Here is a 15,576-nt window from a genome sequence, read left to right as displayed (position 1 = left end):
TGTTATAGTTTAGGACAGCTTTCCATTCTCCACCATTTATTTCTTGAATCAGTTAAGTCTTATGGTCTTTTGAATATTTATTCTTTGTGTTAAGACCTATGACTAGCATTATTCTTGGTTACAAATTGTCTCAGTTTTGGCCACTTGGAGCTCCTTCATATTGGTACTTGTTTCCCTTTGATGTGATAATTAATACTTCCTCACTTGTACAGCATAAGACCTTCAGCTCAATGTGTTCTCCCTGCACCAACCGTAAAAACAGCTACCTTTCTAAGGAGCCCTGGATTATTTATTAGAAACCAAGATCTGGGCAATAGGTGTGCTCATTGGTACTGAGATGTCATTGCTGCTAGGACTTCTCAGTGAACCAGGCTAGTAAAATGCATGTGTACATTCTGACACAGCAGTCTGTGTGCCCACAGAACAGTGTAGCCATTTTACACACTATGGCATCTCAGTTGACAAAGGACCACATATTTGATGGTGGTCCTATTAGATTATAATAGAGCTATTATTTCCTATTGCTTGTGGCAATGGTGGTATAAATGAATCTAGTGTATTGCCAATCATATAAAAGTGTACCATGTGTACAGTACATGATACTTGTGTTACAGGTTTATGCATTTATTATATCACATCTTTATTTTTAGAATGTACTCCTTATTCAAAAACAATTTTACTGTAAAACAGTATGCCTTCTTATGCCAGAAATAGCCTCATCCATCTGGTGCTGAGATTATCTCTTAATTGCACCAAGAGGCCACATGAAGTGATTGACCTATACACATAGGTTAGTGTAAGTAGACCGTGCAATGTTCACACAATGATGAAATCACCGAATTACACATATCCTGTTTTTAAGTGACAAATAACTATACCCACTAATAAAAACCCTGTGTTTGAACTGATGCCCTGGTTCCAGTCTAACACACTAGAGTTTATTTTAGCTTTCCCTTATTTGTAACTTCTGTTTCTGACAGTGAGAACATTGATTTTCACTATCCAAAATATGTTTACTTTTTATTCATTTGTGATAAGTGTGTTTGTGTGTGTGTAGCAGAGTGAGAATTGCTAAGCCATAAACCTGTAAAGAGTAAATTTCTAAATAGAATACAGTACTTGTTTGTCAGTTCTTGTCTTTAGCTTTACATTAAACAGTGAAACAGAGTTTTTCAAAGTTAAGCTAGTTATTTTCATTTCTGTCCCTTACATTGTGGTCATGTTACTCATTTGTAACATAGGTAGGTTTATTTATTTGGGTACCATTCCCTCCAGTGCCCCACACATCTCCTTGCCATCCTAGTTGATTTGAAATACTTATTTCTGTATTAGGTAATTGAATTATTATTATGATTCTGAGATTCAGAACTGTATAGAAAAATATACTTGGAAAAATGGCATTTTCCCATGACCCCCACTGTCTGTTCCCATTCCTTCTTTCTTTCAACTGTATTTCTGTTTACTCCATGTAAGTAATTCATTTCATTTATTTTCTATTTTTTCCTTCCTATGTTTTTAGGCAGAAATGATCAGATAAATGTAGTTTTTAATGTCCCCTTCTTCCAAAGTGAAGAGCAGCTTACATCTTGTGTGCATGTGCACACAGCTTCATACGAATGTTTAAACATCAGTATACACACACATTCACTTGCATTTTCCTTCCCACTTCGCAGCATATCCTACATAAAAAATAGATTTAAACCCTCCCCTGTCCTAGCACTTTATGTTATCTGTCTGCTTTATTATTTTTCACCCACAGAATTTTGGATATGAAATCTTAAAAAACATCAAGCCTCAGGGAAATACTATTTCTTTGAAGTCTTGCTTCCTGGGCGCATTGATACCAGAATTTTTCCACTATGGATTTATGTCAAAATGGTAAGATAGTTTGATAGCAATTTAAATGCCTTTATTTATAAATGCACATTTGCTTCTCATTTCTAGCTGGTAGCAGTGTTTGATGAGCAAGATCCCCATCATGGAGGTGACGGCACCAGTGCCAGCTCCACTGGGACCCAGAGTCCAGAGATATTTGGTAGTGAGCTTGGTACCAACAATGCTTCTGCCTTTCAGCCTTACCAAGCAACAAGTGAAATTGAGGTCACACCTTCAGTGCTTCGTGCAAGTAAGTGAGAGTTCTTTGTTCTCTGTACATTTCATCTTAATTTACAGGGATGCCAACTTTTGTTACCCATCCCTGCTCCTGTGAACGGAATTCATTATCTGTTTTCATCATATGTTGATTAAGTTTAGAACCGTGGCCAGTCAGTGTGTTTCGAAGAGAAGTAGGCAGTTCTGTACATGTTTATGGATTGGGCATACTTTACTTTTGACTAAGAGACTTTTGATTGCTCACCAAAGATAAATAAGGATAATAGTTGAAGTTAAATTACCTGGATTTTTATTTCTATATATTTTGTCTCAACATTAGAACAGTTAGAAATAATCAAAGGACTTCTCACTGAGACAAAACAGAGCATCACTGATTCACAATCAACTCAGGTTATAGGCATTATTTGTATTACTTGAACTTTATGTGAAGATCTGGGGAAGAAGAGACTTTAGAGCCAGTGTTATCTTTAGGGATCTGAGGAGCTGCTTTGAGAAGACACCACATGGAAGGGAAAGCTGGTGACACAGAGTCTCTGTTAGGAACCCTGGCACTCAGGACACTCTACTTTCAGGACATTTGGTTGAAGAACTCCATAACCATTTCTGAAAGGTTTACTCAAAGAGTGAGATGCTTTTGCTAGAAAAAATATTTCATGTTTGAACTTGTTAAGTATAAGAAGGTACATTTCAAGAAATTTTAAATTTAAGCCTCTTTTCATTTTTTCTTTTATGTTGCCCCCACCCCTTTCCATTCCCCTCCATCTGGCTATGTTACCCAGGCTGGTCTCAAATGCCTGGGCTCAAGCTGTCCTCCCCCATCAAGCTGCTGTGTAGCTGGAGATGCACTCCCCACTCAACTGTTTGTTTACACACAGGAGATTTATGTTTGTATACACAGAGGAGCAAGTATATTTTAAAGTAATTTTGTGGAAATAGCGTTGGATTACTATGAGGATACACTATTTTATCTTACTCATTTTATTATTTTTGTTTTTTGAGATAGGGTCTCACTAGATAGTCCAGGTTGGCCTTAAACTAAGAATCTTCTTGCCTCAGCCTCCCAAGTGCTGGGATCACAGGTTTGCATCACTTTATCTGGCCCAAAGATATACTATTTAATAAGTCTTTCACTGGGTTCACTTCAGGCAGTATGTTTAAAAAGGTGAGGCATGTACCCTGCATAGTATATATGCTGAAGAGAGGTTGTACACAGGTTACACTAGTTTCTTTTATTGTGCACTAGCTCACTACACACATGATCAAGAGAAATCTACTTAGAATGAGACTGTGTATAAAAAGTGGATTGCCTAAACATGGCTTAAAGAAAAAATTAATTAAATAATGGTATAAGTAGTTAATTCCTAAATTAGTCCTAAAATAGTGTCTTTACTTGAGCAATTAAACTTTAATGTATGTATTTAACTATAGACCATTTTACTGAGTTATTTTTGTAGTTTTGTATTTGTGTGTTTTCTAAAGCAAGATGTGCCTCCATTTTGGCTGCACCATAAAGAGAATGCTGGCAAAACAGTGAATCCTGTGTTTATGTTAAGAAGACTTTGAATGGCATGCCTTTCTTCACCTTCTATCTTTTGTCTCCTCTGATTTTAACAAATTTCTCACACACAACCATCTACATTTGGCTGGTCCTGTGCATTAAAGTGTAAGCACTGTTTTTAACTCAAAATATCTCTTTTATTGTGTTTTTGTTGAGATAAAGAAGTTATATTTCAAGCATATGTGTTGTTTTGCAGCAACCAGTGGGAGAATATGCAAGTCATAATTTCTTGCTCCAATTTTTGTTTAGATTTCATGAACTTGATTGGCACTGGGTATGTGTTAAGCATTTTCTGTATGCAGACCTCATGACTGTGTGAACATTAGCCGTCACCCATGTCTTCTGTTCATTAAGATGATTTTTTATGCTGTATTAGTGACATTCATTCAAATAGAAAGCTTGTCTGTGCTTGCTAGGCATTGTGCAGGGGGTAAGACTCTGGAGCTGAGATAGTGAGGTCAGCCTTGCTGTCAAGGAACTCTCTTTAGTATCTTCCTTATCGACAGATTTGAAAGCAACGTAGCCAGCAATATGAAGAGATTTGCTCAACTGAAAAATAATCAACCCTAATCAACGACATGATTAATAAAGGCTTTCAGACAAATTTCTAATTTTTGCTTTGAAGAAAGAGCTATGACTTCTGTTTTCCATTGAATGAATTCATCCATCTGCTTTGTTCTATAAAGAATGGGTGGAAGTAGAGAAAAGTAAACAGAGTATAATTTTTCCCCAATAAAACAGTGGATAATAAATTTAGATATTAAGAACTCTTGGGGTCAGACATGAACCACCATGCTTGGCAAGAGAACAATTTTATGGAATCCATTCTTTTGAACAATATTTTGTATAACATCCATAAGCTACAGGACAAAAATATTACTTTATGAATTATTTTCTTAATGTGTTCATATATATACATTTTATATATACTGTCTTTTTTAGTCTTTCCAATGACCTATAAAATAAGTCTATTAATTATTGAGAAGAAACCAAGGCTCTATACTATTAAAAAAATGTGATTACTAGCTATAGCAATATAGCTCATAGTAGGTAACTATCGGAGAATTTAAAAATATGACCTATGGGTAGTATTATACAAACATATCTGTACATATATGATTATTAAAACAAAAATATAAACTTTCCTAAATATCAAAAATATATTTTAGGAAATGAAGAAGTAAATAAAATAAGCTACATAATGAAAGATTACTTATACAAAAGCTATTTTGCTAAACAAAACAAAATAGGGTGACATAGGGAGAGAATAGGATGAAGGAAATGAAATATGAGCTATAATATCTTGTTTTTTATCTTTGATTTCATAGTATTATGTTTTTTATAATTATAAACAATCACATTTTAAGTTTTGAAGCAAAAATGCTAATGAATGATACATATTAACTAATAATATTCATAATGAAAAGTTAAGAATGATTCTTAAAGTAAGAAATGAAGTAAAACACCTAAATATAAATATATATCTGCTTAATGACATACTGAGAATATTTCAAGTAACTTTATGATATAGCAATTTGTACAACCAGAGAGAAATGAATTCTAAGGAATAAAAGACCTATGAAACAAACAGGAAGCCTGAAACCTATATGCGGGAGGCAGGGTTGGTTTTGTTTGTCTGGCATTGGTGGTCTAATGCAAATGAGGAATTCTAGTATCCTTTATCTGAAACACTTAGGGCCAGAAATGTTTTAGATCTCACATTATATTGGAGTTTGGATTTGCATATACATAATCAGGTGTCAAGTTCAAACTTGAGGTTAATTTATGTTTCATATACACCTTACATACTTAGCCTGAAGGTGATCTTTTATGCTGTTTTTAGTGTACACCTGCCTTTTGTCTGTGCCACTGGACAGGTGTGGAACTTTACACTTATGTCCTATTGATGTTAAAAAAATTTCATATTTTGGAGCAGTTTGGATTTTCAGATTTGGAATACTTGTATTCTCATTCTTTTATTCCTGTGCAGACAGAACTCTTAGTGTAGAAGAAAAGGGACACAGGTGTAAGTTAGAGGAGAATAAACAAAAATCCAGCACTGCTCAATTTGGAAAGGAAATATCATAATAAATTCCTGACATGTTTTATTTTTAGAGGAAAGGAAGGTGGAAGGATGGAAAAAATCACATATGTGTTCAGTAAAATGTAGTAGAACTGGTCACCAACTCAGTAACCAAGCCTTTCTCACATCCTTTTTTTTCACTCTGGAAATAGCAATTCCCATTAGCAAAGATCAGAGCTCCTTGGAGAAATGACTGAATTCAAGTCTGGACAGGAAATGGATAATATGATACCAGGTCTTCCTGTCAGATCATAAAATAAGGAAGTTATGGAGAATTACTAGGGCTGTCTCAAAGGGCTGAAGAGCCAATTTGGCCAAAGATGGGGCAATTAGAATATCAACAAGGATGGTAACAGCAATAAATTTGTGACTTCATAGTGGTAATACGTAAATAGGCAAGGAAACACGGCAAAGGATGCTAGTGAGCCAACTTGTTATATGGAAAACTGATTAAGTAAAGGTTTTTTTTTTTTTTTATCTATGCTGTGTTTCCCATATGAATAGTATTACCCAATAATCAAATAGTACATTGGAGGGAACTTTCTCTATCTCTCTGTTTGTCTGTCTCTCTGTACTGGGGAGTGAACCCAGAGCCTTGCCTTACTAGCCTATATAACTATTGCAGCTAATAAATGAAGTGGTAGTGATATAATTAGAGTATTACTATTTTGCAGGTCCTGAAGAATAATGGCTGTAGATAACAATTACTGCAGTGGTACAAATGTGTCTGTAAAATGCATGTGCTGAAAACTTACTCCCCAGTGCATCAGTGTTGGCAGGTGGAGACTAGTAGGAGGTGTTTAAGTCATAAAGGCTCCACCTTCATGAATGAATTGGTGACAGTATCAGAAGGATTAGAAGGAATGAGGTCTGTCTTTGTATTCTTCTGCCATGTGAGGACCAAACATCTGTCATTAGTAAGAAGTTCACATCTAATGCCCAGCTTTCAGAACTGTAAGAGAATAAATTTCTGTTCTTTATCTAGTTTCGGGCATTGTTAGAGCAGTACCAAATGGACTAATACAGTCACCAACCACTGTGAGCATAAAACAAAAATAATAATAAATTAAGGACAGATATCCAAGCCTTGGATGCCTCCTAACGGAACACAATGACTCCTATGAAGTAGTCTTGACAAGAAAAATTAATCATGAATCTGATCAAACATCTAGATCCAACTGCCAATTTGCAGGAAATACAGAGCACCCAGAAGCATGTTAACACAGTGGGGATGTAATCAGCCAAGTCAAGACTGGGAAGCCATATGAGACAAATGACCCAGTTCTTCAATAAATCAGTGGCAGACGGGGACAGGAGATAGAGAAGGAACTTAAAGACTAATAGGGACTTTAAAGAGGCATCATATCCAACTGTAATTTGTGGGTCTTAGTTAAATCCAGATTAGAACACAGCTTAAAAAATGACATTTAATGTGCTGATTGGTGAATTGAACACTAAGTGGATGTTTGATATTAAGAAATTATTTCTTTAGGTGTCATAATTTTGAAATTCTATTTTAAAGAACCTTTATCACTGAGCAATACATACTATTTATGGTTGACATGATAAAATCTGGAATTTACTTCAAAATAATACAGCTAGGGATGTGGGGAGTGGGCTATATATGGATTCAGTATATTAGTCTGTCAACTTGTATGTGTTTAAAGTTACTCTTAATATAGTTAATTTTTTAAGGAAACATGCATATGGCATGTCTTTAATACTTTGAAAGTTGAATTACTACTTTTTCTAATGAAACTTTTTCCCCTTCCATCCTATACAACTCCAAGTTTTAACCCAATATATTTTTAGACTTGAATATCCTTTATTTACCTTCTTTTTGAATTTTAGTATATGCACTGCTGAAGTGAGCATTTGATCATCTTTTCATATTCCTCAGCAAAAAGAAAATTCATGAAAAATTTACCTTGGATTTTCTATGAAATTTAAGTGTGTTGTGTGATCACTATTAGTATATAATTTGTCAAAATAGCGTCAATATTGATATATGTAATTTTGCTCTTTTAAGGTGGAAATAAAGACATCCAAATAGGAAGATATAGAAGCAGTTTATTGAGAGCTTTCTATAGCAAGGGAGCCTAGTACCATCACTTGTGTTTGTTCAGGGCTCTCAGGTAGGCAGATGAGTGGGAAGGCTATAGACGAAAAAGGGAAGGGTGTCTCATTGGTAGCAGCGGGCTAACAGGAAGAAGGCATTTGGGCTAGTATATTTGGCCTTCTTTAATGTTTCCTAAATTAGAGGCTGAGTCAAAAATTAGGAAGTAGATGACATTTTGTATTACCCAATTCTTCCAGCTTCCTTTGATTTAAATACTAAGTAACACCGAGGAATCTGTCATCAGAAAATGATTTTTATTGATGTCAGATAACTTGCTTATGATGTGTTTTCTTTTTGTTGAGAAGAATGAACTAGAAGCTAGTTGAACAGCAAAAGGATTTGCTGCTGTAGTCATTTCCACAACTTAAAGATCACTGTACCAAAAGGTGCTTTGTCATCTGGAGGAATTTATCTGTAGTTGTATTTTGCATTGATTATAAGATTCAGGATGGATGTTGCCTACTTTGTTGTTTTGTCATTTTTAACTCAATTTTTTTTGTCATTTCATTTGAAACAGTGTTGGATAAGAGACATTCAACATTTTCTTAGACTCTGGACACTTGAACTGATACTGGTGTCTCCCACCATAATATCATCAACAGTAAAATTATACTTGATGTATCTTTAACTGTGTCAATATTTTATTTTTATGCAAAATTTAATAGTTTTTCATCTGCCCTAGAAGTAGCATTTTCTTCTGATATGAGAAAACGTAAACATTTCCTTTTATTTCTTTTTTGTTGTTGTTGCTGGTTCTGGGGTTGAACTTGGTGCCTCATGCTTGCTAGGCAGATTGTTCTCTCACTTGAGCCATGTCACCAGCCTGGAAATGAAAACGTTGTTGTGGACTTTGTGCTTATGCATCACAGACATGTTGGGTCTAGGGCTTCTGAGAGTAGAGAAGTGGCTCAGAAGAAAGAGGGCTGCTTCTTACCCCCTTTCTTCTCAGGCCAATAGGAGTCACTTGTGCTGTTTGTTTAAAGATTCCCTACTTTTAACATTAAACAAATCAAATAGAGAAAGTCCTAATGTGTTCAAAAGCACAGAGTTCATGTGCAAATCAATGATTGTTTCCTACAACCCCTGATGTTTTTCTAAAATGTAATTTTTTTTTAAATAGAGGTCAGACATTTGGGAATATATATCATGGTTTAGAATCATGGCAGAATTTCTTTATCATCTCATAATTCTGATTTTTTTTTTTGTCTGCTCTAGAAGATCAAATGAAGATTCAAGTTTGTTTCGAAATGCCATATGCCCTGCTGATGGTGAAATTTCTGGAAGTAATATTGCTGTAAATGTTTTGGCAAGCTCCCTGATTTGTTACATGTCATTTTAGTTTCTTTTAAGTCCTTAAACATTTTAAACCTTTTTAAAGCCACATAAATTTTAAAGATAATTTTTATCCATGGTTTAGATAATTTTTCTGAAATTTTATTTAATTCCTAAGGTCTTACTAATTTTCTAACTTTTAAAACTTAAATATCAATAGTTATGGAAAGATTGTCAATAATTATGGAAAGATTATCTAGGAATGTAGAGATCAATATCAATGATCTAGAAAGATCTAAAACGTTTGGTTTAGAGACCTATACTCTTAATATTAACTGGACTGGTATTAGAATATTATTTTTGGATCTGATTTAAATATATGTTGAGAATAGAAATAAAATTCCTATTGTATTTCCTTTTAAACTGTGAAGTGGAGCATGGAGCAGAAATGGTATTCTCAGTATTTCAAATAATTACCTTCTTACTGTGCAAGTTCTATTCAGCATAGAAAAGCCATCCAGTTCTGTTGTGGATGCAATCTGATTATTACATGTTGACAGGGTCATATATCTATTAATTGGATTGGAGATGGGATACAAAATTGCTGTAATTATTGTAATTTTCTAGCTAATTGCAGGGTTGGTGGTGAATATTTTACTTCTGCAAAATGAAAAACAGTATTCCATCAGAAGTTGTTTTATGGGGTTTCAGACATTTTGTTTTATATCTTTGGTGCTTTTTGCCCACAAAGTATCTCTTTTTGGTATCGATCTGCCTCTGAATGTCACAGTGCTCATTGGCAGGGGTCAGTGGAATGAGGTGGAGGTAGGGGCTGAGGGACCCTTGCAGCTCAGTCTGTTCTGATTGCCATGTTCCTCTGTCGTTTATTTATAAAGTGGAATGCTCTCCCTTCAGACCTCTCACAAAGGTTGGATGGGTCAGATCCAATTGGAAGAGGAATCTTCTGCTCTCTTGTCACCTGTGTTCAGCTTGAAATACTCCTGAGATGAACATAAAAAAATTCATATGGCTTACATGTTTATATTGTGTTAAAATGAAATTACTGGTCAGTTACTTAGCATTGTAAAATGGGGCTTACTTTGCATATTCTGCCTCTGGCATTTCTGCTTTATTTAAGCTAATCTGCCTTCCAGAGCTGGATGTCAAATTGACATTTAAAATTAATGGTATAGACAGGAAGTGAGTGTGTGTGTAGGATTGCAGGGGTGGGGTCCTGTGCTATCAAGGTTGTGTTGGAAGCTCACTGCAGAAGGTGGTGGAAGCAGACTGATGTTTATTCCCTGCAGAATGTAAACTGGAGTCACAGGTGAAAATCACCAAGACTAATGAACAATTTGGTAGATAAGACAGGCTGTCAGGTGACAGGAGTTCAGCAGTGGACACACTGCCTGTGAAACACGCTGTTTGTTCCAGAGGACTACACTTAAATACTACAAATAAAAATCTTCTTTAAATGATATTTGTTATCACAAAGAAGTATATTTTATTCTTCAGATTTCCAATTAAAGAGCCAGCAATCAACATACGGTGATTTAGGTTGCAAAATTATTTTTAACTTGCCTGTTCACTTGTTTCATCCATAAAACATGAAGATCTATTTTCCCCGCATCAGAACATAAGTAATATTAGGGTTTAAAACACACTAATGCAATAAAAGTGATCACTTGCTTCATTGGTCTGCAGCATTTCATCTGTGGTCTTTACATGGGAACACTTGGAATCACCATTGCAGCCTTACCAATGCTCTGTGTCATTTATCTACGCTTACTTTACCCAGCAATCCTTCCTTTCCCGCAAGCACATGAAAATTTAGACATGCCATCGATTTCTCTCCATGGGGGCCATCAGTATATTTTGTTTAAAGGACATTTAGAAATGGTTTCCATCACTTTGTTTAAAGTGCAATCTCTTAGGAAACTTTCCAGTTCACCTTCCCTATTTGTACTGCTTGGAAGCTGACGCTGAAGGGTATAGAATAATAATGTAATAATGTGCTTTGTGCTGAGGCATACCACAACTTAGGTCTTCGTATAGAAGATGAGCAGAAGTATTGCTGAGAATGTGTGAACACCTGCTGCATATACCTCAAGACCACTTTATCAGTTTATTTGCAGCATTTCTGAATAACAGACTTGGAACCAAAGCATCTTTGGACTTCTTGTCTGGCATTGGTATTTCTAAATTACCTTTAAGCAGCATCAACATTTGGGTCTTCATTTAATTATGTCTCTGTGAACACCCACAGAGTGGGAGAAAATATTTGCCAACTATACATCAGACAAAGGACTGATAACCAGAATATATAGGGAACTTAAAAAACTAAATTCTCCCAAAACTAATGAACCAATAAAGAAATGGGCACGTGAACTAAACAGAACTTTCTCAAAAGAAGAAATTCAAATGGCCAGAAAACACATGAAAAAATGCTCACCATCTCTAGCAATAAAGGAAATGCAAATTAAAACCACGCTAAGATTCCACCTCACCCCTGTTAGAAGAGCCATCGTCAGCAACACCACCACCAACAGGTGTTGGCGAGGATGCGGGGGAAAAAGGAACCCTCTTACACTGTTGGTGGGAATGTAGACTAGTACAACCACTCTGGAAAAAATTTGGAGGCTACTTAAAAAGCTAGACATCGATCTACTATTTGATCCAGCAATACCACTCTTGGGGATATACCCAAAAGACTGTGACACAGGTTACTCCAGAGGCACCTGCACATCCATGTTTATTGCGGCACTATTCACAATAGCCAACGTATGGAAACAGCCAAGATGCCCCACCACTGACGAATGGATTAAGAAAATGTGGTATCTATACACAATGGAATTTTATGCAGCCATGAAGAAGAACGAAATGTTATCATTCGCTGGTAAATGGATGGAATTGGAGAACATCATTCTGAGTGAGGTTAGCCTGGCCCAAAAGACCAAAAATCGTATGTTCTCCCTCATATGTGCACATTAGATCAAGGGCAAACACAACAAGGGGATTGGACTATGAGCACATGATAAAAGCGAGAGCACACAAGTAAGGGGTGAGGATAGGTAAGACACCTAAAAAACTAGCTAGCATTTGTTGCCCTTAATGCAGAGAAACTAAAGCAGATACCTTAAAAGCAACTGAGGCCAATAGGAAAAGGGGACCAGGAACTAGAGAAAAGGTTAGATCAAAAAGAATTAACCTAGAAGGTAGCACCCATGCACAGGAAATCAATGTGAGTCAATGCCCTGTATAGCTATCCTTATCTCAACCAGCACAAACCCTTGTTCCTTCCTATTATTGCTTATACTCTCTCTACAACAAAATTAGAAATAAGGGAAAAATAGTTTCTGCTGGGTATTAGGGGGGGGAGAGGGAGGGGGCGGAGTGGGTGGTAAGGGAGGGGGAGGGGGCGGGGGGAGAAATGAACCAAGCCTTGTATGCACATATGAATAATAAAAGAAAAAGGAAAAAAAAATTATGTCTCTGTGAACATGCCCCTTCCCCCTGTGCTAGGGATCAACCCAGGACCTTGTGCATACTAAGCACACACTCTTCCATTGAGCTACATTTCCAGCCCCGAAGCACTTAAATTTTAAAGAAGGTTTCACACGTATGTAAAAGACATTTTATACTTAATAGTGACTGGGAATCCACTGGCCTGAGTGTTCTTTTTTAGAGGTTTTCTGCCCCAAGTAAGCAGACCTTGACATTCACCTGCAGGTAATGTGAGCTCCTTGGCAGCCCTGGTAGTTGTCTGGAAATGCCTGCCTGGTGGGGTTCAGTGCTGCCGGTGGGGTATTCATACCCTTGATACGTGGCACTTTAGGATGGATGAGCCATACACTACATCCAACGTTGCTTTTGAAATTAGCCTCAAACTATGTAGAACTAGACCTCAGTGTACAAATCTCTCTGTGCCATCCAAAACCTGTTTGAGGAATGGTGTTATAGTTGACTCTGTTTCAAAGGTTTACCCACTGCCCAACCACTTTTTCCCAGCTCTCCTTTTCTGTTACATTTTACTTAACCCTGAAGTCTAGCCATGGTCTCTTGCCTTCCTATGGGAATATACCAGATGCGCCCATTCTTATCTGTCTATCAAACGTGGAAACAGTTGGTTACACTCAAAAATTGGTAATGGCAGTATAGCTGTGACAATGTTACCAAAAGTATAATTTAAATCAAAGCAAGAAAGCCCATTTCAAAATGGCAATAAGAAGTGAGTAACATGGAGAGAATCATTTCATTGCATGAAAATGTGTTTCCATAGACAAGGTTTCTGTTTTTTTCCATCCAAGTATTTAGGTTCTTTTTTTCTATTTGTGCATGTCACAGAAAGACTCCTACTGGGGATTATTTTGTCAGCAGGAAAGCCTGGCAGATAAAATCCTCTCTTCTTGCTGCACTTGATATAGATATCTTATTTACTTCTTGAGAGTGTCTGATTATTTATTTTTTCATTGCTTTTAAATGCCAGAAATGGCTTTGTGTTTCCAGTTCTGTTTGTTCCTGTGTTCCTGTCTGGCTTCTATACCCAGCTGGAGATGTGCCTTGTGTCTCAAAGTCATCATGTTAGTCCCAGTGGTGAGGAACTGCAAGAGAAGTGTGAGAAGGCAGCAAGGCATTGGTAAAATAAGCCTTCAGTATTTTAGCCTCCAACTTTTCTGGGAAATGGACAACTAATTGTGTGTGTGAGGGCTGCATTTTAAAGGAGAAAAAGAAACCTTTAAAGTCTAAATCAATTTAATTCATTATATTATTTTGAATTTACTCAAATTATTTGTATTGATTTATAAATTAGTAATTTATTTATTTATTAATTGTCTACCCTGTTACTTTCTGTCACTGTGACAAATATCTGAGATAACCAACTTATGAGGCCGAATGGTTTGTTTTGTCTGACGGTTTCGGTCTGTGGTAAATTGGCTGTTTTGTTGATTTTGGGCACCATGATGGGCATGAATGGTGGTGCCCTTGTTCATCTTATAGCTGCCAGGAAGTTGAGAGAGAGAGAGAGAGAGAGAGAGAGAGAGAAGGGGAGGGGAGAGGAGGGGAGAGGAGGGGAGAGGAGGGAAGGGAAGGGAATAAGTGACTGGGTCCCAATATTCACTTGAACGGCAAGCTCCAGTGCCCTAACTTCTTCCCATGTGGGCATATCACTGAAAGGCTCAACACCTCCCAATAGTGCCACAGGTTGATGACCAAAGCCTTCAGTGCATGGCCTTTGGGGGATATTCCGTATCCAGATGACAGCACCTGCACATTAGCAATCATTTCTCTCCTTTGTAAAGAATCTTAATAAAGACTCTGAAGGGTGCACACTGTGTGGCTTGTGTGTGCAGAAGTGCATGTAGTCACACTCAGACTCGAACACACTTAGAAAATACTGGTGAGCACATGTTTTCAGAAACATGTCTTTTTTTTAATAAAGACCCTTCTGTGTCTTAGATTCAATGTTTCCTTTTAATATTTCTCCTAAATTGATATTTGGAAACACCTAAACTTAAATGTAGAATTTTTATAACTTTGTAAAAGAAGATTGTGGCTCACCTGCTATTTCTCCCTCACGAATGTGTGTGTGTGTGTGTGTGTGTCCTATTGAAGAAATATATGTAAAAAGTTATTTCTGAGGTTTCCTATATGGAAACACATATACAGTAATGTGCCATCTCACTCTGCAGTTCCTGAGTGGACTTCCTTTCTCTTTAGGTTCCCTGTCAGAGTTGGGAGTTGTGCTGCACCCTACATTTTCTGTATGTTCTAGGAAATTGGGCACGTACAGCAACTATAAGAGCTTATTGACTGTGTTGTGGTTGTGTTTCCACCACATTGCACGAGGTGTCTTTTCCTTGTCTTTGTAGTAATGCCCCAGCAACAATTGTATGTGTGAATGTATATATTATGACTAGTAATAATTATGTGTACACAGTGTGCACATGCATGTGTTTGTGTATATAGACACACAAATAGCTGGTATTTAGTGAGACTGTGTAGAAGGATTATAGAAATAGTATGCAACTTTTTTTTTTTTTTCTGGTGATACTGGGGTTATAACTTGGCCTTGCCCTTGCAGGTGCTCTACCACTTCAGTCATACTCCCAGGTCTTTTGGTTTAGTTATTTTTGGAATAGGGTCTTGCTTTATGACCAGGCTCACCTTGCCTGTGATCCTGCTATTACATTTCCTATACAGCTAGAATGACAGACATGCAGCACTATGCCCTGCTTTTGTTGATTAAGATGGGGGTCTCATGAATTTTTTTCCTGGGCTGATCACAAACTGTGATCCTTTCCATTCCCACTTCCTAAGTAGACTTCCTAAGGCTTTAGCAATGGCACCTGGCCAAGAAAGATAATTTTTAAAAGATAATTCTCATGTTTAAATGTGGAAATTTACAATTGGATCAGTCAGGAAAGTTCAGAC

The 15,576-nt window shown here is 36.7% G+C and overlaps 1 protein-coding gene across 39 annotated transcripts in view; it reads left to right on the top strand.

The window, feature by feature from the left end:
• Positions 1–15,576, top strand: part of Pard3 (par-3 family cell polarity regulator) — a 689,221-nt gene that overhangs the window by 244,141 nt on the left and 429,504 nt on the right. For all 39 annotated transcript variants that reach the window (XM_074056357.1, XM_074056355.1, XM_074056356.1 and 36 more), the window contains one exon: positions 1,945–2,125. In XM_074056357.1, the coding sequence (XP_073912458.1) occupies positions 1,945–2,125 (181 nt within the window). The remainder of the gene's footprint in view (positions 1–1,944; positions 2,126–15,576) is intronic.

The sequence above is a fragment of the Castor canadensis genome, chromosome 15 (assembly GCF_047511655.1).
Source record: "Castor canadensis chromosome 15, mCasCan1.hap1v2, whole genome shotgun sequence".
Classification (NCBI taxonomy): domain Eukaryota; kingdom Metazoa; phylum Chordata; class Mammalia; order Rodentia; family Castoridae; genus Castor; species Castor canadensis.
Note: the sequence above shows the minus strand (reverse complement) of the source record. Positions and strands in the feature narration are given on the sequence as shown.